Source organism: Pyxicephalus adspersus, chromosome 9 (genome assembly GCF_032062135.1).
Source record: "Pyxicephalus adspersus chromosome 9, UCB_Pads_2.0, whole genome shotgun sequence".
Lineage (NCBI taxonomy): Eukaryota > Metazoa > Chordata > Amphibia > Anura > Pyxicephalidae > Pyxicephalus > Pyxicephalus adspersus.
In genome coordinates, this window is record NC_092866.1 from 50,044,330 (window position 1) to 50,070,498 (window position 26,169).

General features: G+C 39.2%; 1 protein-coding gene across 3 annotated transcripts; it reads left to right on the forward strand.

Moving 5' to 3' along the window:
- Window positions 1-96: 96 nt before the first annotated feature.
- RCN1 (reticulocalbin 1) lies at window positions 97-23,354 on the forward strand. Of its 3 annotated transcripts, none has more exons than XM_072421873.1 (7): window positions 97-232; window positions 4,792-5,037; window positions 7,368-7,561; window positions 10,323-10,498; window positions 11,548-11,608; window positions 19,310-19,509; window positions 21,277-23,354. In XM_072421873.1, the coding sequence occupies exons 2-7, from the start codon at window positions 4,817-4,819 to the stop codon at window positions 21,382-21,384; spliced, it is 960 nt and encodes a 319-aa protein (XP_072277974.1). In that variant the 5' UTR covers window positions 97-232; window positions 4,792-4,816; the 3' UTR covers window positions 21,385-23,354. The 3 variants fall into 3 exon arrangements, with proteins under 3 accessions (XP_072277974.1, XP_072277972.1, XP_072277973.1); XM_072421871.1 differs by lacking the exon at window positions 97-232 and adding an exon at window positions 236-322; XM_072421872.1 differs by lacking the exon at window positions 97-232 and adding an exon at window positions 243-349.
- The last annotated feature ends 2,815 nt before the right edge of the window (window positions 23,355-26,169 follow it).

A 26,169-nucleotide genomic window follows, 5' to 3' on the forward strand; every position in this document is an offset into this window, starting at 1 on the left:
TGCCGAGGCCTGTCGGTATGTGTCGCCCCGTGCCATGTGTCAGTCCCTGTAACCCTTGTGTTGCCGGTTATTCTGTGCTCAGCTCCCCGGGATGCGTTGCAACGTGGCGCCCTGGCTCCGCCCAGTCATTGAATCCAGCCTGACCAATAGCAAGCGGCGGTATAGCGGACAGCCCAGGACGTCTCCTCGCACGGGATTGGCTGATAGCGGTTCCCATTCCTGTACGGAGCAAGTAAGTCTCTATGGAAATGCTAAGTGCTGTGTGCGGGACCGGGGGCTGACCGGGTGGCAGAAGGCTGAGCTCAGGGCGGAGGGTGTGCGGGTAATTGTATGAATGCTGCCTGCCCGGGTGAGTGGAAGGCTGGGAGAGTGCACTGAGGTTACCCTGAGGACAGCGAGCCAGGGGGAGTACCGGTGGGGTGTGTACCCGAGTGTCAGAGGTGGGGTGTGTGCCCGGTGTATGGTATCTGTACCCTGGTAAAAATAGCTGGGCATACCTGGGTGTCAGGGCATTTGTACCCAAGTTGCTCTGGCAGGGCATATGTGGCATTTGTACCTAGGTGCCAGTGACCAGGGTGTGTGTACCTGGGTGGCGGGCGTGTGTACCTGGGTGCAAGTGGTACCTTTGTATTAGTAGCTGAGCATGCATGCCTGGGTGTCAGTATTAGGGTAATTGTACCCGATTGGCAGTGGTCATGGCATGTGTACCTGGCTGGTATTTGTAGCTAAGCATGCATTCTTGGGTGTTAGTAGCTGGGCATGCACACCCAGGTGGCAGTGGCAGGGGGTGTGTACCCGGGTGGCACCATAACAATATTTATACCCTTGTACTAGTAACTGGGCAACCATGCCTGGGTGTCAATAGGTCGTTGTAGGGCGTGCACACCCAAGTGGCAATGGTTGGCTGTGTTCCCTGGGGTCAATGGTAAGTCATGGCTCCCCAGGGTTGGGTATGATGGAGTGGTGACCTGAGGCTGTGTAGGAAGTGGCAATGGTTGGCTGTGTTCCCTGGGGTCAATGGTAAGTCATGGCTCCCCAGGGTTGGGTATGATGGAGTGGTGACCTGAGGCTGTGTAGGACCTCATAGTGACATTGGAGGGGTTCAGTGGCAGAATGTGTTACAGTATCTATACGATTGTATTAGTAGTTGGGCATGCATGCCTGTGTGTTAGTCTTAGTGCATACACACCCAGGTGGCAGTAGTACAGTATGTATGCCCTTGTATAAGTAGCTTAGCATGCACACCCAGGTGGCAGGGTGTGTGTACCCGGTTGGCATTGGTACATTACATATACCCTTGTACTAGTAACTGGGCATGCATGCCTGGGATTTCAGTAGGTCGTAGTAGGGCATGCACACCCAGGCAGTGGCAATGGTTGGCTGTGTTCCCTGGGGTCAGCAGTAAGTCATGGCTCCCCAGGGTTGGGTATGATGGAGCAGTGACCCGAGGCTGTGTAGAACCTCTTGGTGACCCGGGAGGGGTTTAGTGGCAGAATGTGTTACCTGGGTGGCAGTGTTACAGTATCTATACGATTGTATTAGTAGTTGGGCATGCATGCCTGTGTGTTAGTCTTAGTGCATACACACCCAGGTGGCAGTAGTACAGTATGTATGCCCTTGTATGAGTAGCTTAGCATGCACACCCAGGTGGCAGGGTGTGTGTACCCGGTTGGCATTGGTACATTACATATACCCTTGTACTAGTAACTGGGCATGCATGCCTGGGATTTCAGTAGGTCGTAGTAGGGCATGCACACCCAGGCAGTGGCAATGGTTGGCTGTGTTCCCTGGGGTCAGCAGTAAGTCATGGCTCCCCAGGGTTGGGTATGATGGAGCAGTGACCCGAGGCTGTGTAGAACTTCTTGGTGACCCGGGAGGGGTTTAGTGGTAGCCATGTTTGCTTGGAGCTGAGTGATAGGACGGCCATGCTTCAGGCATTCATAAAGACTTTGGGTTCTGTAGGAAAGGACCCGGTTTTTGGAGTGATTGGTGACAACTTTAGGGGCTGAGGGATTAAGCACGATTGTCTGGAGTGAAAGGTCATGGCTGTCTGCCCAAAATGGAAAAATAGGGCAGAAATTTCCAGGGCTTTGTGAAGGGGCACAGGTGCCCAGGGCTGAGTGGTAGATCATTGATGCCCTCTGTAGGAGGTGTATTAGTGGGGCACACTTGCCCATGGCTTAGTTATAGGGGAGATTTTTTTTGTGGCTGAATGGAGGGACAGTATTCTCCCCTGAATGTTTTTAAGCAGAGTGGAAAGAAGCTGTAGGTGGATTGCAGTCCCAGTACTGTACCCAAATCTTTAGTAACCACCCAAAAACAAGCGACTGGTTGCTGGGTGGTGCGCCCAGCTAAAAGGGTCTGTAGAGAACACTGCCGGGTGACATTCTTGTATTAGAGGAGGGTAGGCCACAGGTAGATTGTAACATTTGGAATTTACTGGGTATATTTATAAAGCTGTAACTATGACTTTCACCAAACTTTCACTGTAGTTGAATGAATTTAATGGTGAACTTTTGTTTTTTGCCACATATTGGATAGGGGTCCTCACTTTAGGCAGGTTGGATAGGGGTATTTACTTTAGGCAGGTTCTCTTTTCTTCATCAGCCCTGCTCGATCTGTGGATTAAGGATTGTAAGCTCCTGTGCCTCCTCACTTCCAGCCTGGCGGACTACCAGCATCGGTCTTATTCTTCCCATCCCAGCCGGTCCATAGGCCTCCCCCTTTTTCTATTGGCTGCCCGGAATGCCAATCATTCCAAGGTCCGTGCATATAAAACGTTCACAAAGCCGCCAGTGAGATCATTGCTGTGATAAATTGTCTACAGCAGTAAGGAAAAACAAAAAAAAAAAATAGTTTTCCATAGGAGTGAGAAGAGGAGTAATGTGTTCCTTTTTGTACACTATATCATGGAGTTCAGATTAAAAACAGGAAGATTCACCTGCAGCAAAAGATTGATGAAAGTCATATTCACAGCTCTATAAGTGTACCAAAAAGTGTATCCATGTGGCCATTTTTCGATTGTGTGTGGAACAGTTAGAACTTAGATTTAGACGTCTAGGTGGAATATTTAAGATCTAAGAGTTTACATACAAGGCTTTGTGTATTCTGCACTTGATCACTGAATTTGGTTCTGAATTGAGTTGCTGTGAATGTGAAACACATTACAGCAGCCTTTCTCAATGTTTTAACATTGGGGAACTCCATGAAATAACTTCCAGGTCCCGGGGAACCCCTCCTAAAATTTGTATATCCACAGCCCACAGTATATTATTGTGGTGGTTAGTGGGAAGAAAATCGCTCTTACAGATAGCCAAAAAGATCATTGGTGTCACTTAAACTGACCTGACAGGTACAAACTGCTCATGGCTCGAGGAACCCCTTGTAACCACTGGAGGAACCCTGGTTGAGAAAACACTGCATTGGAATCTTTTCCATGTCTGCTCTGGGATAAAGAATTAGTTTTGTATCTACATTTAGGTGCTGTCATCCAATGGTTAATAAGTGGATGGGACAGGACGAGGAACCTAATAATTCCAATAGCACAGAGATCCTGCAATAGTCACTATGGTGCTGCAGAGTTGAAGATTGAGAAACACAAATGCAATAGACTGACTGTGCGCCACTAATGAAGGGAGGGGGTTGTGAAAAGTGTTGTGTAAGAGAGAATGTGATCAGTGAGATTGAGGAAGTGTGTATATTGACCCGTCAAAGGTGGAAATGTTTTAGCTCTTATAGCTGTTACTGTAGCATAACAGTATTGATGGATGTCTTTCTATTCCTAATTCTGGCACCGAATGCCATAAAAAAAATTCAAGTGTTCCGAACACAAAGTCCAAATGTGTTGCCAACTTTAGTGCTCGCTACCAGGTGCTTTGTAAGCCTGGCTTATGTTGTGAAGAATGAAGGAGTGTGAGGAATATAGCAGTTTGAAGAGTCAGTTTTTAGCAGTGTAATGATGAAGGGGACAGGGCATACAGTCTCCAATGCAACCTCTGTGGTTTGCATTGGGCTAAGGTATATATGGGAAGCAAAAAATCCTATATAACGAAGGCATCAGGAGGTGCCACTGTTTGGAGCTCACAAACCCCAGGGATTTTTTTATGAAAATGTTAAAATCCATCTCTCACGTCCTAAATTTGGCCCCACCACAGATATGGAGCTGGGGTTAGAAATTTGTGTGTTCAGCTATGCTTGAGTTTCGGGGCTTTTTTGCATTTAAAATATGAAGGAAGGCAATTCTTATATAAATTGTTAAAGACTACAAGATGCAACTAATGACCCAGTACCCCCTCAACCCTGACTGTATGGTTTTTGTTAAATTGTCACCCAGATCACTTGTCTCCATTGTTGTTGGGAATAGGGGTTGGCTAATCCAGTGCTGTGGCTGCGCCTGCTCTTGCATTACACATAAAAAATCCTTTGCACTTGCATTTTCTTTTAGATCCTGAGAGAACCTCTCCTCTGCACAGCCATTAGTATGTGTCCCCTTCGGAAAATCACATGGGCATCCAAAGGAGGACCCCCGTACTTTTTTTTTGCTTTTTAAATCTGGTTGCTTTAGACAGCATACACACTAACTCTTCAACAAGTGTTCTACATTGACACTGGTGATATCATAGATTCTAATACCATATTTCAGAAGGTTACATTAGCACCCACCTTAACACATTGGACCCCTAAACACTTTAATTTTCCAAGACTTTTGTATATTTGCCTCTGCAGTGTGTAAGAACAGACATAAATGTTAAAGTCCATTACCATTAAGTTGATTTTTTTTTTTTCTTGCAGTTCCTGTGCTGCTATTTGAAGAGAGATGGAGCCTCATACGTTTCTTTACGTGCTGCTATTGTGTGTAGGAGAGGTGATCTCTAAACCCACCTTTCGCAAAGAGAGAATCCGCCTGGATCCTGAGCTCAACGCACAGGTTCATGACGAGAACCAGAGCTTCCAGCAGGACCAAGAGGCCTTCCTGGGCAAAGATGAGGCTAAGACGTTTGATCAGCTGACTCCAGAGGAAAGCAAAGAAAGGCTAGGGTGAGTTTTTGTTATTAGCTTTATCATTGTATATGAAGTTAGGGATTTCATAGGATGGGAAATCAGATTGTGAGTGCATGGGGATTTCCTGTTTTCTGTCAAACTTTTATTGAGCAGAAATGAACCTGCACAAAAAGATGAATACAAGTTAATGACAAGTTGTTCCTCAATCAACTGAACACCTGTATACTCATTCTGGGTCAGTAATTCAGAAACTATTAGGCTGCATACACATGTGTAAAAATTGTCTTTGGAAAAGATCTTTCACGATCCTTTCCGACCACAAAAGTCTGAGCGATGCATGAACGAGCGCTGTACATTGTGCTCTATGGAAAGGGAAGGGGGAGAATGAAGGAGCGATACTCCGCTGCGCTCTCTCCCCTTCACTTCCATTACGATCGTTCGTCGCTCATCGATCCATCAGGACAGATCCATGAACGACGAGCGCTGTACATGCATCAGATTCTCGTCCGATATCAGTCCTGAGGCAATTATCGGATGAGAATCATCTGACGTGTGTACATAGCCTTAAAGGCAAAGATTGTATACAAACGCCAACCAGACAAGCTGTATTTTCCAGGACAATGTATCCACTGCTTAAAGCACATCTGCAGCTACCAATAACCACATACAAGTAAATAGGCCTCTACAACGTTCTCGGTGGTGATCAAGACAGAAAAGTGAGGTGATATATATATATATGAAGATTTCTTTGTATTGGACTCAATACAGCTATTTTGAATCCAATACAAAATTTTTTGAATTTCCCGCTGATCCCTCCGCCAGCACCGTGGTTGCACCAACATCACCGGGGAAACCCCGAAGAACGTCTCTGCAGTCGCTGGCTGAAGATCGAAGAGGAAAGGACGTGTCCCTAGGACCTGGGGGACACCGACAGATCAAGGTAAGTGTTTTTTTTTTTTAACTTTAAAGCGACACTGAGTGTGACTCGTGTTTACCACTTTTGACAAGTAAACTCCATGATTACCGGGGGGGGGGTAAAGAAGAACATGGGAATATGTGCATGTAATAAAAAAGATGTACTGCCTATTCTCTTTATAGTTAATAAATTCAATACTTTTCTATGTGAAGGCTTGGACAGCTCCTGCTTTAATTCTGATATGAGATCTGACAGTTTTGTAGACTGCTGTGCTCATACATCACAAGTAATTGAAATCTCCATCAGTGTTCTCCCCAGCCCCTTTTAGCTGGGCGCACCACCCAGCACTTTTCAGTAACCACCTGGCAGTTTTTGGGTGGTTACTGAAGAGTTACTGAAGAGTTGGGTCACAATACTCAACTCTTTCTACAATTTCTTCCCACCCAGCTTAAAAAAATTTCTCGATTGAACAGTGTCAATGCTCAGAATTGGCCTTTCAAATGAAAGCTGCACAGCTCAGGGGAGAGAATACTGCACTAAAACTACTTCTAAATAATTTTTGGTTTACCATAGATGCGTTTTGATTGGCTTCTGCAAAATAAAGTATTTTATTGATTGTTCTTTTGCCTATTTAGCAATTCTGTCTCAGGATGTGTATTTTTTTTATTTGTTGAATTTCTACACAGCTTGTGCAATAAGTATACTTGGTATTAGGCCAAGTCTGTTCAATACACTATGTGAAGTTGTCCCCCCCTTGGTGTGGAGTTAGATGATCAGATGACAGGGGAGTGTCTCTTACCATGCTGATAACGTGGCACATACACTTGTGAAATTGTCAGTGCTGGCAATGCTTGAATAAGCTCAATACAAAGGGGGGACTGTAAAGGAGACACAAGGAGATGGTATCTGCACACCTCTGTATTAATGGCATTCATTCAATGGCCTCCAAGATGCAAACCATCATTGGCTGCAGTTGATCATCGCGGCATTTGTAGCAGAAAATATTATAAATGTATTATCAGGACTGTGGAAGTGTATCTATTATTAGGAATAAACTGAGAGTTATTACACCAGGTGAGATTTGTGAATGTCAGATTTATTGCTTTATAAATGATCCCCATAGAATTAAAAGCCTGATACCCTAACTAATCTTTATTAAACCTTACCAGTACTAAAAAAAAAAAAATATGATGTAAAAATATTTACAGATTTGGAGCTGACTCGGTAAAAAAAAAAAAAAAAAAAAATATGTAAAAATATTTACAGATTTGGAGCTGACTCGGTAAAGTCAGAAATGGCAGCTTTTGTATGTATCAGAATACATTTTACAAAGTGTTCCTCTGAGACATGCTTGTAAACTATAATAATCACAGACAACTCTATTTGTCATTTGTAATTCTCCAGGCACCATTGTAAAGGATGGTAAATTGATTTTTTTTTTTTTTTGTAGGAAAATAGTCGACAGAATAGACAGTGACAAGAATGGGTTCATAAGCACAGAAGAGCTGACGTCATGGATTAAACGGGTCCAGAAAAGATATGTCTATGAAAACGTAGCCAGAGTCTGGAAAGATTATGATGTCAATCAAGATAACCACATTTCATGGGAAGAGTACAAGCAGGCTACATATGGATACTATCTGGGTAAGTCTGGAATACTAGATTATACTTGTATACAAATGTCTGTAGTGTTTAAATCCAACACCAACCTTCCTACAATAAATCACTAACATTAATAAACTTGTATTTGTCCCCAAAAAAATTTTAGGGGCTTGTGCATTAGCCCACGCTGTTTGACAGAGTTTATAATATCTGCATGTCCAAAAAAGTGCCGCAATGTAAGTGTGTTCATAGGGTTCCACAGTGCACTATTATGAACAAATCCTAAATCAGTTATACAGTGTCAAGTAAAATAAATATGATAATCAAAGCATACCACCAAGTGTCCAATAATAACTTAGTATAAATTAAATCTGTGTCCAAGCATGGTATATTTTATAAACCTGTCCAAACAATGTGATATAAATCTGTGATTTCTTCAGCTTTACATTCCGCATCAAGGCCTTCCCACTTTTCCCAAATTATGATGTGTCCCTAAAATTGGACATTCTTTCCATTTCTACTTTCTCCCCATTGCAGAAATGTAATCCCGCTGGAGCATTTTCTACCTTGGTTATTACTACAGCTTCCTCTGTTATAAAATGGAACATATAACCAAGGGTTACCATTATATATGGTGGCGATCTCCTAATATAATTTTAAAGAAGGAATTATACAAAACAAAGCAATCTTTTTAGGCACCCAGAAAGTACTACTACATCCAGAGAATGCAATCCTCCATCTCTTCCATATATATTACCTTCCCAGTACGGCAAGCCCACAATCATCCAGCAGTTCTAGTATTATAATAATAAGTTTCAGTATAATCTCATAAATTCTTTCCTGATCAGAAATAGTCTATATCAGCGGTTGCCAACTGGTGGTCCATGGCTCTGGCCGGTGCGCTACCCCGAGCGGGGGCCTTCTGACCCTTCTGGGGGTGTACCAGCCAGAGCCATGGACCATGTCCTACCTATGGACACAACACGCCCACTCTCCCATTGGTCTGGCATCATGACGTCTCTCTGGGGGAAGTTTCTTGCCCTTTGAGTGTCACACTCCTCCCCGCGCATGCGCGGTCCGGAGTCCTTGGATTTTGTGGTGCGTGAGGTCCAAAAGGTTGGCGACCACTGGTCTATATACTCGTAGTGTGATATGTTCATTATAATTACAGGACCATTGTAAAATAGTTTTTTCATGTTTTACTCGTGCACAGACCACTGTTATCTTGCTTAATACACCAAACTAGCGCAATCCGTCTGACCAGTTATGTCTAACAAAGTTTAATAAAAAGCTGTACTGTAGCGGTTTGTCTTGGACATAATGTGAGCTTTAAATGCAAATCGGGAAGGCAACATGTGAAAACATGATGAAAATCATATTAAATCCCAATGGAATTGTCCCCTAACAGTAAATAGATTAAATCCGGGGTTAGACCGTTTTTGTTTGTTTTACTGGTGGAAGACATCAGTGTTGCCCCAGCCATTAGGTGCACAGAGGACCACTGATATCTGTGTATAGGAAACAGCTTGCAGCGGACCTGTATGCTCTCTGCTCAGTCAGATCTGCTTAGTCAGAACACCAAATCTTCAGTAAGACTGAGCATTGCTAATTGCCGGGTTTTGTGGCGGACTCTGTAGAGAATATGTTGGACCGCTGTAAGGAGGTCGCTGCTTCCACACAAAGAAGGATCTTTCTCTTCAGCTGAATTCTCAGGAAAAAAAATTGTTTGAGCTTTACTAGTTTTCTGCTCGCTAAGTTTCTTTATTTACTTTTCAGGTAACTTTCAGATAGGTTTCATGTTTCTTGGGGTTGTGCTTTTCACCCACAAAAGTACACCTTGTACATCTTTTTACAGTGATTTTGTTATAGTTTGGCTTAGTTACCTATAGTTTGCATACTGTAACATATAATGATATTGACAAGTGACATGCCTGGGCTCTTCTTCTTCTTTTTTTTTTTTTTTTTTTTTTTTTTTTTTTTTCTTCTTATTTCTTTATGTTTTCATTTCAAAACATAAATCCAGTTCAATGTGCTGCAACACTCATACCACAGCCTTTCGTATTAGCTTCTTTGAAAAGTATCCACTTTCTGGCAATCCTTTTATCAGGCAGAACGTATTCTGGGGTTTTGTAGTAGCTCAGTCATCCTAAAAAAAAATAGCAACCAGTAATTACCAAGAATAGTGATTTCTCAACAGATGGAACCATTGTCTTCCCATAGGGTAAACTACACAAGCAGTAGCATATCGTAGCGATCAGTCCCTTCATGTGTGTAGCATTGTGATTGATCACTGATGCACGATACTATATACCATTTGTGTAGTCTAATCCATAGAGAGCCATTGTTCATTTGATACTCGTAGCATCATTGAGCTACTTGAAGCCTCCCAGTACTTTTATTTTAATGAAATCACTGGCCACAGGTGGATACATCTTTTAGTAACCCATAGAGGTAAAAAAGATGTTATTGAAAGACAACAGACTGTATTGGCTGCATTTTGTGTCTGCCACTGTTGAGCACTGCACCAACATTTAATTTGTCCGACACAGACGTCCTACCATCACGGATGAACTGAGTTCTGATGATAGTTGTATGAGGATCACAGATTGTTTCATTCATAGAAGGGCCGATTTAGAAAATGTAGCCATTTGAGAAGGACTTTCCACACTGGTGTTACCTTTCAGGCTTGCCATAAAGAAATTAAACTCTGCAGAATTCTTTAGATAATTGTTAGTTACATGTTGTGCCTAATGAGATACCAGAAAGTATTACTTGTATTCTATTTATTTTTATACTATTGCAGCAAACCCTGAGGAGTTCCAGGATGCAGACCAGTTCAGCTACAGAAAATTGCTGCCACGTGATGAGAGGAGGTTCAAAAAGGCCGACATTAATGGGGACCTAATAGCAAATCGGGAAGAGTTCACAGCATTCCTCCACCCAGAAGAATTTGAGCATATGAAGGATATTGTTATACTGGTAAACAGACCTGACTACTTTAGTGTTTATTTGTCTGCTATGCTTGTGTTTAAGCTGGTAATGTTTGACTATTCTTTGGAACTGTGTGATTGTGCAGGGTATATCGTTTAGGGAATTGGAAGGCTTCCAGTAAGTAAAGCAGTGCTAAAAATCAAAGAAACAAATTGTTCTCTTTATGCTAAAGGCTTATTGGTTACAACCTGGGCATAGAGTGTTCATAATGAATAATGTAGAATGGTTGGAAAAAATGTTATAATAATTTGCATCAAGCAAACATACAGTTACAATGATTATTCACATGTATTCATTTTTTAAGGTAAATACATCCAGAAGTTTCCTACCCAAGTTGTTCATGTACTAACAAACGCAAACCGCGGTGTTATTATTAATAAACAGGATTTTTATAGCGGCAACATAATTGGCAGCGCTGTACAATAAATAGGAGTTGCAAATGACAGACAGTAACACAAGGAGAGGACCCTGCCCTGAAGGAGGTGGGGGGGAGTATCTCACAATACAAGGGAATTTAGTGCATAATTGCACATGTAAACTATTAACTTGTTCAGATTTGTATAGTCATATTCTGCACACAGTATGTTTTTGGTATGGACGATGGAACCAATTAAAGGCCAAGGAGAATATATGAACTCTGTCCTTTTCAGGACAGTGGTGCTGCAAGGCAACTTGTGATGTGGTGCTGCGAGTGCTAACCAACCATCTTTAACTTTTATTTTTTTTAATTTAATTTTTTTTTTTTGGATGAATGTGTTCTGCATTAGTGCTTATCATGATACATCAAAATGTAAAATGTTCAAAATTACTCTGATCTCATGGTACTTATGGGTTTATCCTCGTTGACAATTACCTGACTTGTGACACCTTGCTGCAGATAAACCCCTTGCCAGCAAATAGATAAATCACTCAACACTATAAGCTTAAAAGCTTCTATGAACATATTACAGATCCAATTCAATGACTGTGTTCAGTGAATCACAGGGCTAATGTTGGCATTCCCCTATTTTTTATTTTGTTTTCATTGTTTTCTATAGGAGACCTTGGAAGATATTGACAAGAATGGAGATGGATTTGTTGATGAAGATGAATATATTGGTAAGATGTTTTATGAACTGTCAGTGAAGTTCTCATTTATCCAGGTATTGCATTACTAGTGGTATTTAGTCGTATTCAGTTAGACAAAAATGTCAGTGTTGATGCTCAGCCAGATAATGGGGTGTGAGCAATGTACCCCAATATTTATATTCACACAGGTAACTTCATCAAATCCCAATAAAATGTGTCATGGCAGATGTTGATTGTCCTATCCCAGACATCCAATACTCAGATCCTCTGAGTATATTATTCAAGCCAAGACCTGAACCAAGTATGCAGATCAAGTAAATCAGAATAATCTCTTTTTTTCCCAAAGTTAAGACAAGCTTAACTTTGTCAATGCTGACCTTCTTCTAAAAATGCTAGTTTTCTGATCCGTATGCTGATCCTCTGACTTTATTGCATTGATTGATAATACAGACCAGGAAGTCAGAGCCAATTCTGATGTTTATGACTCTGTACTTGTTCTATGTTAGTAATTCAAGTCCACAGATTCAGCGTGACAGCCAGACATATAGCATTTTCACAGTGACTACAATAGCAGCCTCCAGGCTTCTCTCAGCAATGGTTTCCTTTTCGCTGGAAAGAATGAATTACAATTTCTCCTAACAGCTGCCAGTTACCTGTAATTCTCCAGATGAAATGTTTATTGATTTATTTACTGTTTGCTTAAATAATTATGTATTTTCAACAGACCCTAGATATATTTCTGTGGCTGCGTAAACGGTTTCACCTTTGGAATGAAACCATTATTACTTGTCATTTTGTTCATCCTGCATCTTCAAAGTGAACACCTTGAGGGTGTCAATGGGCTTTTGTTTGGTTCAGTTTTATAGGAATGCAAAACAATGTCCAGTGTAGCATTGACTCGGAGCATTACTTGGGATGTAAAAACAGATAAGTCTGAGAGTTACTCAAGGCAGTCATTTTTACAAAGCACCCAAAGCCCAGGTAACATTGGGATGGCAGATAGGAGAGAGAATTGACAAACATCTGCCAATCCTTCTGCGCCGTTGTGAACCAAGAATGCCCTGGCTTCCAGTTTCACAGCTGTTAGATTGCATGTAAACTGAATATAGGCTGTAATTAATGCAAAGGCAACATCAAGGATCTTATTGATTTCTGATGGGGACCTGTCAGGTAAAATATACTTATTATTTAAAAATATACTATTACTAAAAGGAATAGAGGAGCTCATCTACGAGGAGAGATTAGCTGAATTTAATTTATTCTCCCTTGAGAAGAGACATATAAGGGGGGTATTATCACCCCATATAAATGTATAAATGGTCCATATAGAGAACTCTCTTTCGGATTATTCACTTTAAGGTCATTACAAAGAACAAGAGGGCACTCTTTGCGTCTGGAGGAATAGAAATGTAATCTCCAGATAAGGAAGGGATTCTTCACTGTAAGATCTGTGAAAATGTGGAATAGACTCCTGCAGGAAGTAGTTACAGCATGTTTTATATAGAATGCTTTAAGAAAAAGCTGGATGTATTTCTAGAAGCACAGAATATAACTGGGGATTAAAGATTCAAAGTAAAGATAACAGAGACTGTTGATCGAGGGAACATCCGATTGCCTTATGGAATCAGGAAGGATTTTTTTTGTCTGTTGGATGTTTTTTTTTGCCTTCGATTGGATCAACTATGTCTATAGGGGCTTATATCTGGGATATGTTTACTGCCCCAGTGGTTGAACTTGATGGACTTTTTTGGATGTCTTTTTTTTTTTTTTTTTCAACATGACTAACTATGTAACTTATTTGCCCCTTTGTGATATTGCTAAAAAATGAAAGTAAAAAAATAATAATAAACATTTTAAGTCACTCCCCCCACACGCATGCAGACTTGTAGATAATCACTCAAGTAACATATTTGGTATTGCAGTGACAAGTGTATATAAAAAAAAAATTAAGTTAAATAAATGAAGTGTTAAAACCTGTCTTCAAACACTTGTGCATTTAGTGTGCATAAACAACAAATGCACTTCCTGTGTTTGGTATCCCCCCACATGTAAAAAGGATCATTCTGATTTGGAATAATGCAATGCAGTCACTATTCAACCTGCTATTTTGCCAGCAAAAGCATCTTCTAATCATTGTTTTTGTTTTGTTTGCAGTTTTCAACCTTACTTTTGCCATATATACCATTGGGTAGTTTGGGGTGCACAGCATTTACTTCTACTTTATAGTATCTGTAAATTATACATTAAAAAAAGTCGGAGTTTTAGTAAGGGGAAGAGGTCCCCTTTAATATTAGCTATACATTTTATTGCTGCCCCAGTTGAAAACTTAATTTCAGACAGCTGCAGAACATCGCGACAAATTGAAAAAAAAGTTTGGGAAAGGCTACCTGGGTTTGACTGCTCACACTGTGCCAATGAAGCCTGGCTCTTTCTTATATATATTTAAATCTATATACATCTGATTTGAAATAATGCAGGTGTGCTTAAATTAGACCTATAATTGTGTCCCCTTTTGTGTATGATGAAATGAGGCAGAAACGCATCCTACTATAAGAGCCGGCAAGCCGCTCTCCCAAGACGTTTAATGGGCTTCTGGCAATTAAAATGTTTCTTTGGTCAAAGTTCTGTCACGGTTGGTGCTTACCTACTGGCCTGCTGTTCTCCCAGCGAGGGTAAAGTGGTCCAAATTGTGTATATTGTTTTGTGTACAATGTCACAGTGCTATAGAAGGCAGCACCCTACTTGGTAATGACAGGATGTGTTCCCAGAGTGCCTTCGGTAATGGAGAGAGGTAAAGTAATTTAATTTAGGTGTTGATCAAGAATGTTGTTTTCTCAGCAGTAGACAGAAGGAAAAAAAAATAGATGACATTCTGTTATTTGAGGTTTACACAGTTTTTTTTGTGCCCAGATCAAAATTGACATAATGAAACCTTTTCTGACCTGTCTGACTTTTTATTTCCATTTGTCATGTGTTGTATATAACACAGATGTGAACTTTTCAGAATGAATATTTTTGTAGTGGTTTATCTTGTGCCTACATATGGCTTATCGTCACAATCTAAATGTTTTTTTTTCTGCAAGAAAATATTACTGCATTATACTTTAAAAATGATTGCTATTAAATTGCTAGCTTCCACTGAATATTTTTTTTCAAGCAAATAAATAGCTAAATACACATTTGTAAATATCCATATACAAAAGTGAACTTGCATTTTACCCCTGATAGGCAAAGTAACAGATTTGCCTTATGGTAAATACAATAAGTACACTTTTAGGTAACTTAATAAAAAGTTACTTGAAAAAAGGGGTTTTCAGGAACAACATTAAAGCAAATTTATTTTATTCAAAGTAAAAATGACATGTATACAAAATGGTTAGCCAATACAATGACACACATGACACTAATACTTGTTCTGTTAACAATTTTGTAGTTAAATAACATAAGTCTTAGCTTTCGCAGCGCAATTCTGTAACTCAATTTAGTCAAAAGAATTTTAAAAGTATACTTACAGTTAGGATCAGATCGTATACAACGATCAAACCTCATAGGTGTAGGAAAAATTTCCCACATATACTTATATGTGTGTTTGTTAGTATTCAATATTTGGGATTGGGAACTTTTCTTAAATCAATTTTTTCTGGTTACCAAGATTTGGAACAACAACTTTTGTTTTATAGGTACAATTAACTAGTTAGGACTTGCTGCCCTCTCACACAGCAAGCATTTTGCCTTCTAAGAAAAGTGAAATATCCAGTAATTCTGTGTATTGGAGGAATACTTTACCTTAAGGTAATATGAAACAGTATTATGTTTTCAGCTATTAGTGCTCCCTAGCTCTTTGCTATTGGACCCGATAATCTAGCCCTTTCCATCCATACTCATCAATGAGCTCTGGGTGCCCATGAAACGGCTGCCAATTTACTAGTTGTCCCTCTTTGAACCACTTTTGGTAGAAACCACTTCATAATAAATGCCTGACAAGACCTGACTCATGTCAGTCATGTGGCCATTATATTTTGGTCCTTATCAGTTAAACATTGGTCAGGCCACATCTGCAATATGCAGTCAAGTTTTGGACATTGTGACATCGGACATTGTGAAATTGGAGAGAGTGCAGAGAAGGGCAACTAAACTAATAAAAGGAATGGAGGAGCTCCGCTATGAGGAGAGATTAGCTGAACTGAATCTATTCTCCTTTGAGAAGAGACGTTTAAGGAGGGATATGATCAGCCTGTATAAAAATATAAACGGTCCATATAGAGAACTCTCTTCCCCATTATTCACATTGAGATCATTACAAAGAACAAGAGCGCACTCTTTGGGTCTGGAGGAAAAGAAGTTTTAGCTCCAGATAAGGAATGGATTCTTCACTGTAAGGTCTGTGAAAAAGTGAAATCCGCTCCCTCAGGAAGTAGTTTCAGCAACTACTATAGATTGCTTTAAGAAAAAGCTGGATGGTTTCTAGAAGCACAGAATATAACTGGGTATTAAGGATTTAAAGTAAAAATAACAGTGACCGTTGATCCAGGAAACATCCGATTGTCTCATGGAATCAGGAAGGAATTTTTTTTCCCCTGTTGAAGCAGATTGTACCGTGTTTCCCTGATTTTAGGACATCCCCATTAAGTAAGTCACCCCCGATTTTTAAAAAAATAATTAAAATAAGACACTCGCCCTTTTATAAGACAGCTCCAGATATCTGATCCTGCGTGTGTGTCCTTTATGCTGGCTGCAGCGTGTGTGTCTTTGATGCTGGCTGCAGGATGAGTGATCATGAGTGACTTTCAACAATAAATGTGTACTGTAGTCTTCTTCATGGAAAAATAAGACATCCCCTGAAAATAAGACCCAGGGCATATTCTGGCATTTCAAAAAATATAAGAGTGCCTTATAATCGGGGAAACAGGGTACCAGGTTTTTTTTTGCCTTCCTCTGGACCAACTATATCTTATTTCCCTAGTGGTTGAACTTGATGGACTTATGTCTTTTTTTCAACCTAACCTACTATGTAACTTCACCAGTTAGTAAATAAAGGTTTTGGCTGATTGGAGTATATGACAATAGCCCTATCAGTGTTGGACTTTTCTGGGTTCCCTGGGGAGGTTGAGGGAGTGCCATTTACTTCCAGAAAAATAGGACTGAGGGGACAACTCAAGATTAAAGGAGAATATTGCAGCAAAAAGCTGTGTCTCCCCATCTCTCATCAATGTTAAAAGCGCACAATTGTCTAAATGTCCTTGTATGTTTTAGAATGAACTAACATTCACTGCAAACACAGAACTCCACTAAATAGCAAAGGGACCACATACTTTTTCCCATATAATAGGTGTGATTTCTAGGTGGCGAGAAACCAATGTCCATATTGTGTTCATGCAGCACATTCTAAGCTCTCCAGTCATGTCAAGGTGTTCTCACAGATAAAACTTTACCACTTCTAAGTAGTGTAATTACTTGCTGATGAACCCCAGCCACACATTCCTATTTTACCCATTTTGATGGGAAGCCTTACTGACCAATACAAATATGCAGCAGGCAGGAAGGAGTGCAAGTACTATCTAGAAATGGCAAAGCTCTGCCAAAAGAATGGCCTCGGGAGGGGCGATTGGGCAGCTGCTGCAAGTACCTAGAGGTGCATTTTTTTGGCCTTTGCAGCGCTAGGTCCCAGGTTTGAATCTCGGTCAGAAAACCATCTGCATGGAGTTTGCAGGTTCTCCCTATGTTTGTCTGGGTTTCCTCTGGGTACTCCAGTTTCCTCCCACATCCCAATAACATGCAGTTACGATAGTAGATTATCCCCCCAAAATTGAACTTAGACTGTATTAAAAGGACATATGACTGAGGTAGGGACAATAAATTGTGAGCTCCTTTGAGGAACAGCTAGTGACATGACTATGGACTTTGTGCAGCGCTGCGTATTATGATGGCGCTATATACAAACTAATAATAAAAAAATACCTGTAATGCGTTGCACCTTCTCCCCTGCTCCAATGACCATCTTTTTCACAGTGATTGTAGATCATTGTTGATTGAAGAGAATTCCTTTTCTTTCTGGGGACTGTATTACTGCCCCAGTCACCCCATTTTATGTATTATATGGTATTATTGCTTGTAGCAAGGATAGTGGGATTTGAGCCCAGGTAATGATTTGGAGAAACTTCCACAGTCATATTATGTATTACTTTGACTTGTGGGAGAATATGCATTCCTACTCAATAAAGCAAATCGGCATTCATTGACTATGACTTACTGAACATTGCATTCGCCCATTGCTGTGCTTTCATCAGATAAGCTTGATAGATACAAAGGTATCTGTGGAACACGTGTAGGCCTTGTAGTGTCAGAATCTGAAATAGCAGTAGGTTATCTCATGTTCTGTTCATTTCTTTTCTTATTTTTTGGGTTTTGTACTTCTGAGCATTAAAGGTAGCAGCAGGTTTGTGTTGCCAGCAGACTGTTCTTAAACAATATACTCCACTGATGCCATACAATGGAAATGATAGGAAAGGTAGCTATGATCTAGGTGAGCAAGTTGTATTGGCTTGTCAAGTCTTCCTTCCTCTCTAGGGAATCTATGTACAGCCTTGTTTTTTCCTCTTGCATTTGCAGAATATTTGTTTCCAGGACACTGTGTAAAATCACTATATATGCCTAGTATCTTCTTTCGGTGAAGGCTACACGTGAAGAGAATGAATAATTCCACAAGTTTGATTTTAGACTTTCTTTAGACCAGAAACAATCTTTATTTCTTGGCTACCAATATTACCCACGGGAAAAGTTCTCATCCCTTGTTTGAATATCTGTGATATATAAAAGTTTCTTATGGCCATCAATGAGATTCAGATTTGCCATGGACCTATTGTGACTGGTGGTGTGGGACGCTGTATGATAATTATGCTGAGGGTTACACACAATACATTTAAAGACCTTTTAAGAGAATTCAGAATAAAATGTATTTAGTAGCTGGTAGCTAACTTGTGATTGTTTGTTTGGACAAGCAGTGGGAACAAAGGTTCCTGGTCAGATCCTGTTGGTTGCCACCTTGGTATGCACCTGGCCACTCCAGCCACTGAACTGGTTCCTAATGAACCATTGTTTTATTGTATATTTTACAGCAGCCTGTATAAAAACACTCCCTACCACCTCTATTCATTCCCTATGGGCAGCTGTGGATGGGACTTGCCACGTCATCAGAAACCCAATCATATGGCGATACCTTGTGTGCTATATCCATTTCCTCTGACCTGCTGTAATAAATAATAATTGATTAGTCCCAGCAAGGTTGTTATACACTTAGCTTAGCTTTTTAGTAAAGATTTTAGTGTCACCTTCTAAACATTATGCAGGTATTTATATTTATTTCTCTGCGACACTTAAAGGTGTGCTGGAAATCCAAGCTTTTCTGACGCAGTTTTAGGTAGTAAAAAAAACACCCAGAAAGAAGGTGAATGTAATACCGGACAGTTCTTCCCAACCTATTATTCTATTAAATGGAAATGAATAAGCATCTCCGTCAGATTTTATTTGTTTTTTTACTTCTTGTGGTGTCACCGGTGGAAGTGAGATAAAGAATTCAGCCTTAATATGTTTAAATAAACTATTGGTTAGATCCAAAGTGGTATTTTAGCCTCTTATGGAGAAAAATAAAAATAGTTCAGTTACTAGCCAATGCTCCCATTTTTCTGCCATCATTATTTATTTATATTTTAATCTTATATCTGGTCATTCTAGCGGACATGTTCTCTCATGAAGAAGGAACTCCTGAGCCTGACTGGGTGGCCACAGAGAGGGAGCAATTCTCCGATTTTCGGGACCTCAACAAAGATGGAAAAATGGACCAGGATGAAATCAGACACTGGATTCTTCCCCAGGATTATGATCATGCCCAAGCCGAAGCCAGACACCTGATATATGAGTCTGATTCTAACAAGGTATTTAAATATGTTATCAATTGCTTTGTTTTAAGTTCATTGCATAGACGTGCAATGCACTCATAATTTGCTATAAAATATACAAATTCACAGGTATGTATTTTCCTTGGAACCATGGGGGATCAGTACGGAATCTAGGTATTTCTAGTTTGGGCCAAGCCTAAATTAATGTAATTTTGTACCAAAGGGAAGGGGTTAAAGCAAGAAGAATTGCAGGTAAGGCTATTTGTAGGCACCTTTACAGAGTCAGATAAAATTTTAACTTAAATTAATAAAACAAAATAATAATTTCATGAATACAAATATGTAATTGGATACATTGATATAAAAATACACTTGATTCAGAATATTTACTTCATAGTTTACACGTTGTAAAATGAACATAAAAGTCCTGAGGTAGGGCTGATAGTAACAGAAAACCTACGTATAGTGGAACAAAATCATGAGTGGGAAGTCTCAACCCAACGTGTTTTCCCCAAAATGGCTTCCTCAGGGGACAGCGTGACTTGAATTATGGTACTACAAAAAAATATTTAAATATACATGTTGTACTGAAATTGACAGTCAGAGGCACCAAATGGTTCATAATCTCTGAGAGTACTAATGATTCGAAAATTGGTTACCTAAAGACCATACAATATGTGCCATAGATTAGTAATATATTTAAGGTTACCAACAGTAAGATGATCAAAGTATATTGTCCAAATAAAAAAGAAAAAAATAGTTATAAAAAGCTTTTTTCTCATATGACAGTAGAGAAACGGATCAAAGTGGTTATCTGTGGTGGCTGTGTATGATAATTAGGATCTGATAAAGGTAAATTTGTTAATGAGTTAGTAGGTTATTTAATTGAACAAATATATCTAGGTTTTATACAAGTGGAGATGCCTTAGGATAGGTGTTATGTCCAGGTATTACCTGATTTGGGGATGGTGGTATGGCGGAATATTTCACATATACACTCAATGGTTAATATAGAAAGAAGAGGCAAACTGTGAATATAACGAGTGTGATAAACACTATATTATTTAATATGAAGTCATAAAAATATGTAACTTTTAGCTCCACAACATTTTACTTGTCAACCCAGGGCAAATTTTAAGAGTAATATAAATAGAATGTTGAATGTCTAATACACTTATATGAAAAAGCTGGAGCAAAATGAATAGCGAGAAGAAGCTCTGCAAGGAGTCCGCACTGTGCCATCTTAACCAGTGGATAACATATTTACATCTTTTTATATTAATAAAGTTATCAAATCAATGCTAAGCCTATGCACATACACCCACAACTTGTGTCCACCAGGGCAATAAGTAGAAAAAAATCCTCCCCCAAGGGGGGACCAGTAACAAAATTAGAGGTTCCAATTCTTTTCACATCCTTTCTGAAACAAAAATAGCATTTGGCTGGAGTGTTTAGATTGATACATTTGGTGTAAACAAGGTGATAGAAGAAACACTGACATGGACCTGTATGGCATGAATATACCTAAATGTACTACATCATAGCTGTGCAAGATTCTAGCCATGCAATTATTGTGTGAAAATGTAGTAACCACTGAACTCATTCAATCGATCAGTGGTCAAATGAAACGTTTGTTTCTGGTTAGTGTTTTACACATCATTTCTGCTTTGTGAATGACTTTATTGAATAGGCTTGTAAATTTCCTAACTGTGCCTTGGGTGTTCTAGACAACAGACATTTTGCATACACGAGCCCCACTGATATTCAACTTATATTTTATTATTATTGTGTGTTTTCTTGCAGGATAAACTACTGACCAAAGAGGAGATCTTGCATAACTGGAACATGTTTGTAGGCAGCCAGGCTACAAACTATGGAGAAGACCTTACCAGGAACCATGACGAATTGTGATCAAAAGACCACACAGCTGTGACTTTTTTTTTCCCTCCTTTCTCTTGACTTTTACTATACCATAGTATTTGCACCACCACAAATTTTATTCTGTCTTTGTTACCTCAAAATGGGTAGAATTACCCAGGATTTTAGTGTTCTAAAAAAGCCTATGAACAGATTTTAATGTGATTATGGAAACCGTCTGTTCCATAGATTTTTCTGTTTTTGCTTCTCTTTTTTTTTCTTGTTTTTTTGTTTACTGTTACATTGGCTGTATAGGGGCACATTAGGTAATTGTGTACAAATGATATGATCCACATCATACTTTGACAAGTATTAGAATTGGGCGAGAGGATTTATTGGGGGATTAAGAAATGTGTTTTATACTGTTGTCCTAGCGGTTCATGTGGCTGCCAAAAAATAAGGGCAAAAAGAGCATTGCAAAGGACTACAGACAGGAAAGCCACAGAGGGTACTTCTCTCTGTTTACAAAGCAACAATAAGAAAACTGTCAATTTTAGAGCCATATGTCCGCTATTCTATCACAATGGGTCTACAACAAGGTCCATCACTTACCCTATTAAGCTGTACCTGACTGTAATGGTAGGTTTGACACAGCCAGCTATGGCCAAAATGCATAATTAGGGACTTTTATTGTATCCTCTTTTAAAAATTTAATTTGTATAGTGAACCTGGCTTTCCTGGTATTACAAAGAATGATAAAACTGTTTGCCTCCGAACTACTTGTAGGACTGAAAAAGTTCACATTGCACACAAGTATTTGATGAAAGCCATAGTGTTCTGGCATTGTCTGTCAATCGGAAAACTTCTTCAGCCCCGCCCTTGGGAATTTCCTGTCACTTTAGGTAAAAGATTGGTTATTTTTAAGTGTTCCAGCCAATTAGTTCTTAGCTATTTTTTGTTTTAGTATTCACTTGAAATATATCCTACACAGCTAGAATACAACATTACAAGCATTCCCACATCATATGAATTGACATTTTTTTATTTTATAGGCTCTTTAAAAAGTATGATACAGCTGTGGGCAAATTTGTTGGTACCCCTCCACCATTGTCTCTGAAATGAAATTGTCAATACAAGTACAATAAAAAATAGCCTGGTCAGAACCATTTATTTCACAACCTTTACAGACATTCTTGGCAACTAAGCAATTCTTATAGTTATCATTCAGACTTCTGCAGGTCCAATCTACTGAGCAAACAGCTCCAATTTCCATGGTTTGAAGGGTACCTTCTCCAGTTCTTTTTATATATATATATATATATATATATATGTGTGTGTGTGTGTTCGAAAGGATTCAAATTGGGTCTCTTAGAAGACCAGTCCAGAATAGGCTAATGCTTTGTTCATTCTGTTCTTGGACATTCTTGGGTACTTCTAAGTGTGTACTTTGGGCCATTATCCTGTTGGAGGATCCATGACCTGCAACTAAGGCAGATTGCTTTTGTCCATTTTAAGAGGCTGAATGACTGATTGCACGATTAGAGATGTGATGCAAGTTTAATAAAAAGCGCTTTAAAAACTTGCTCTAATCTGATATTTTTTTAATCCTTTTTAGAGGTATCAACAAATGCATCCAAGCTATTTTAGAATAGCTTTATAAAGTAAAAAAAAAAACACTTTCTCTTTTTACCCCTGCTTTGCCTAGTGACATATTGAAGACATGTAGGTATACACAGGACAAATGCTTTTACTTTAAGAAGGCATGGCTCCCTTATAAATGAGCTGTAGGATTACCAACAAGTTTGTCCACAGCGGTATACAGTGGCAGTCAACAGCTTTTCTTTGTGAACAATATTTTTTTTCTATAATAAAGTGTACATATAAATCTTTATGAAAGATTAAGAATGTTTTTATTGTATATTGTGGAATAAATTGTTCATAATAATACAGAGGATTTTCTGTATACAGATAACCAGTTCTGCCTGTTAACATGTCAGTATTTTATTAAACTTTTTATTTAAAAACTTTGTTTTTTTTTTTTTTGTTTGTTTTTTTTTACTGTTGAATTATTTAGAATTTACCCTCAGATTTAGCTAGCCAAAATATTAGAAAATATTAATGTGTTTGAGATATTTAATGCTTTTGTATAGGTTGTTTTATAATACATTTTGTTAACATAAAATCTAATTTTTCAAACAGAAAAACTAACCTTATGCACAGATATAAACATGTTATTGGGATCATTTATACCCTACTCATTGCCCAGGTACCTGTCTCTTACCCATGTAAGATCCTGGTGGTGGGATCCCTTCTGCATAATGTGCAGGATCCCATTACCACCCTCACATAGAAGATGCACCTCTGAAGCCCTGTGTAGTGTAAGTTTTTTTGCCCCATAACATTCCTATTCAATTATCATATTAGAATTTTGCCCATTATTGACTTTCTTGACTGTTATGTAAGTAGCCCTTAACAATTGACTGTTTTGATAGTTTATAGAGATTTTTTTTATAATCTACATGCAATAAACCCAAGGGATCTCCAGTCCTTAGATATCTGAGGTTTCAATAAGAAAACTTTCTAGCCCTTAACTCCTAATCTGGATGACCCATCTCTATGGTTCAACTTGTTTTTTTTTTCTTTCATTTATTCAGAAGAAATAAGTATACAACATACAGAACATTAAAGCACCTGCATATCAAATATTATAACATAGGTGTTGGGGAAAACAAAAGAAGAAAAAAATAAAAATTATAGGCGGAGTGGACTAGACGTTATGGTCACATTTTAGAGGAAGAAGAAAAATTAATTCATATGCAAGGTTACAAATCACCAAGTCTTGTTTAACATATTACTGGGGGATCTTTATCAAGCAGGCTAAATGCATACCATGTATAGAATCTAGGGGGAATAGGGGAGTGTCATAAGGAAACAACAAATATGAACACAAATTGATGTGGAGAGTGCCCAGCCTAAGCTAAATATACTTCTAAAGGAAGGAATAGGTTATGGGAAAGGGACAAGATAGAAATCTTCTATCTTGTCCCTTTCCCATACCCTATTCCTTCCGTTAGAAGTAAATGCATACCAGGTAATTTGTTTGAAGGTGGAGATAATTTTTTGTTTAATATTCAACGGGAGAGTGGCAATGTAAGATTCCCACACCTCAAAAAATTTAGTTACACAAGTTTCTTTAACCAAAGAGGCTTCCATCCATTCCACCTAAAAGACGTACCACAGTTTTTCCCAAAGCAAGGCAACTGTATGCGAATAAGGCCTTATCCAGTTATGCAAGATGGTTTTCTTAGCCACTAAAGACAGTATTGCTAAGCGAGTGTTGCATCCTTTATTTGTGAGCCTTGCAAAGCAAGATCTCTAAATAAGGCCCAACTGGAGGAAAGTTGCAAATAGTTCACCAGGTTGTGTAGGGCAGAAAGAAACTTCCCCCATAGTGACGTCATGATGACAGAACCTGTCCCTGAACCTACAATCCGTAGGGGGGACATAGTCCGTGGCTCTGGCCTGTGCACCCCCCCTCCCAGCTGGGGTCAGGAGAAGGACCAGCCAGAGCCGCGGACCACCGGTTGGCATCTGCTGTCGAAGGGCATACAAGACCACTGTTCTCCAGTATCTAATCTTGGGACACAGTTCTACTAGTTTTAATGACAAGTTATTAGTTTTATTAAAGCTCTCCAAAACTAGAGAGGACAGACTAATATGGTAGAATTTGGGTGATCTAGTAATTCTAGAATCATGTGCTGTTATGTTTTTAATTCTGGACCACATCTATTCACGGTTTGCTGGATCACCCAGGTTCTCCCATGATAGTCTATCTTCCCTAAATCTTGCAGAACTTTAATAAATCAAGCTCAATGTGTCAAAACGCACATACATCAGTTGTATCTGGTACTGTTTGAATGAAAAACTTGGGGTTTATTTATAAATTCTCTAGCGGAGAATCACTCACTAGCCTTGAAAACAACATTGGCCTTGGATGATTCCCCACCAGATAATGTGTGCTGAATAAATATGGGGTGTACTTACTTTATACATGAATGTATTTCTGTATCTCCCAATACATTGATTTAATTCTAGGTAATTTCTAGTGCATTTGTTTCATATTTCATTGTTATATGCTTAGTTTGCGGCAGATTTACCTTAAGCCGAATCATCACCAGGAGGCTGTGTAGTGCAGCACGCTGGACCTGCCGGACCATTATTTCTTAATTAAGATATTCAATGTCCTTTTCAATGTAATTATTAAATCTTATTTCCCAAGCAAGCAGGGATGTAATAAAACATTTGGCAATAAAATACTGCATCTGTTGCATGCAGGTAAATATCAGGTCACCCAGCCAGAGTGAATTTAATTATGCCACGGTTGTAGCACAATTTATGTCTCTCTATATCATTTGTAAATTGCATACATAAAAATTAAGTCAGGCTGAGAAGCAAGATAAAGTAAGAATAATTGGGTAGAGCATTAATGTTCTGATAAACGGTTTAATTAACTACCCCCAGGGAATGAATTCCTTTCTATACAAAGTAGATTTACTGGTGTTATCTGATTTTTGAGAGTCACCATATAGGAAATTTACATATAGGTACACATTAGGAGTGATAGCAGACAGTGGTCCATTAGCTTCCTGCAGGTCCTTTCTTACCCATGGACATTAGGTTTGAGGTTGGATAGGCAGGCAAAATTCAACTACATTTTTTTTGTATTAAGTTAAGTAAAACCAACACAAGAGACTCCAACTGTCCTCTACCAATAGTGTGGCTGAGGCTAGCAAATATTGTCTATTTTGAAGAGCTATGTATTTTTACTTTTCGCTATGC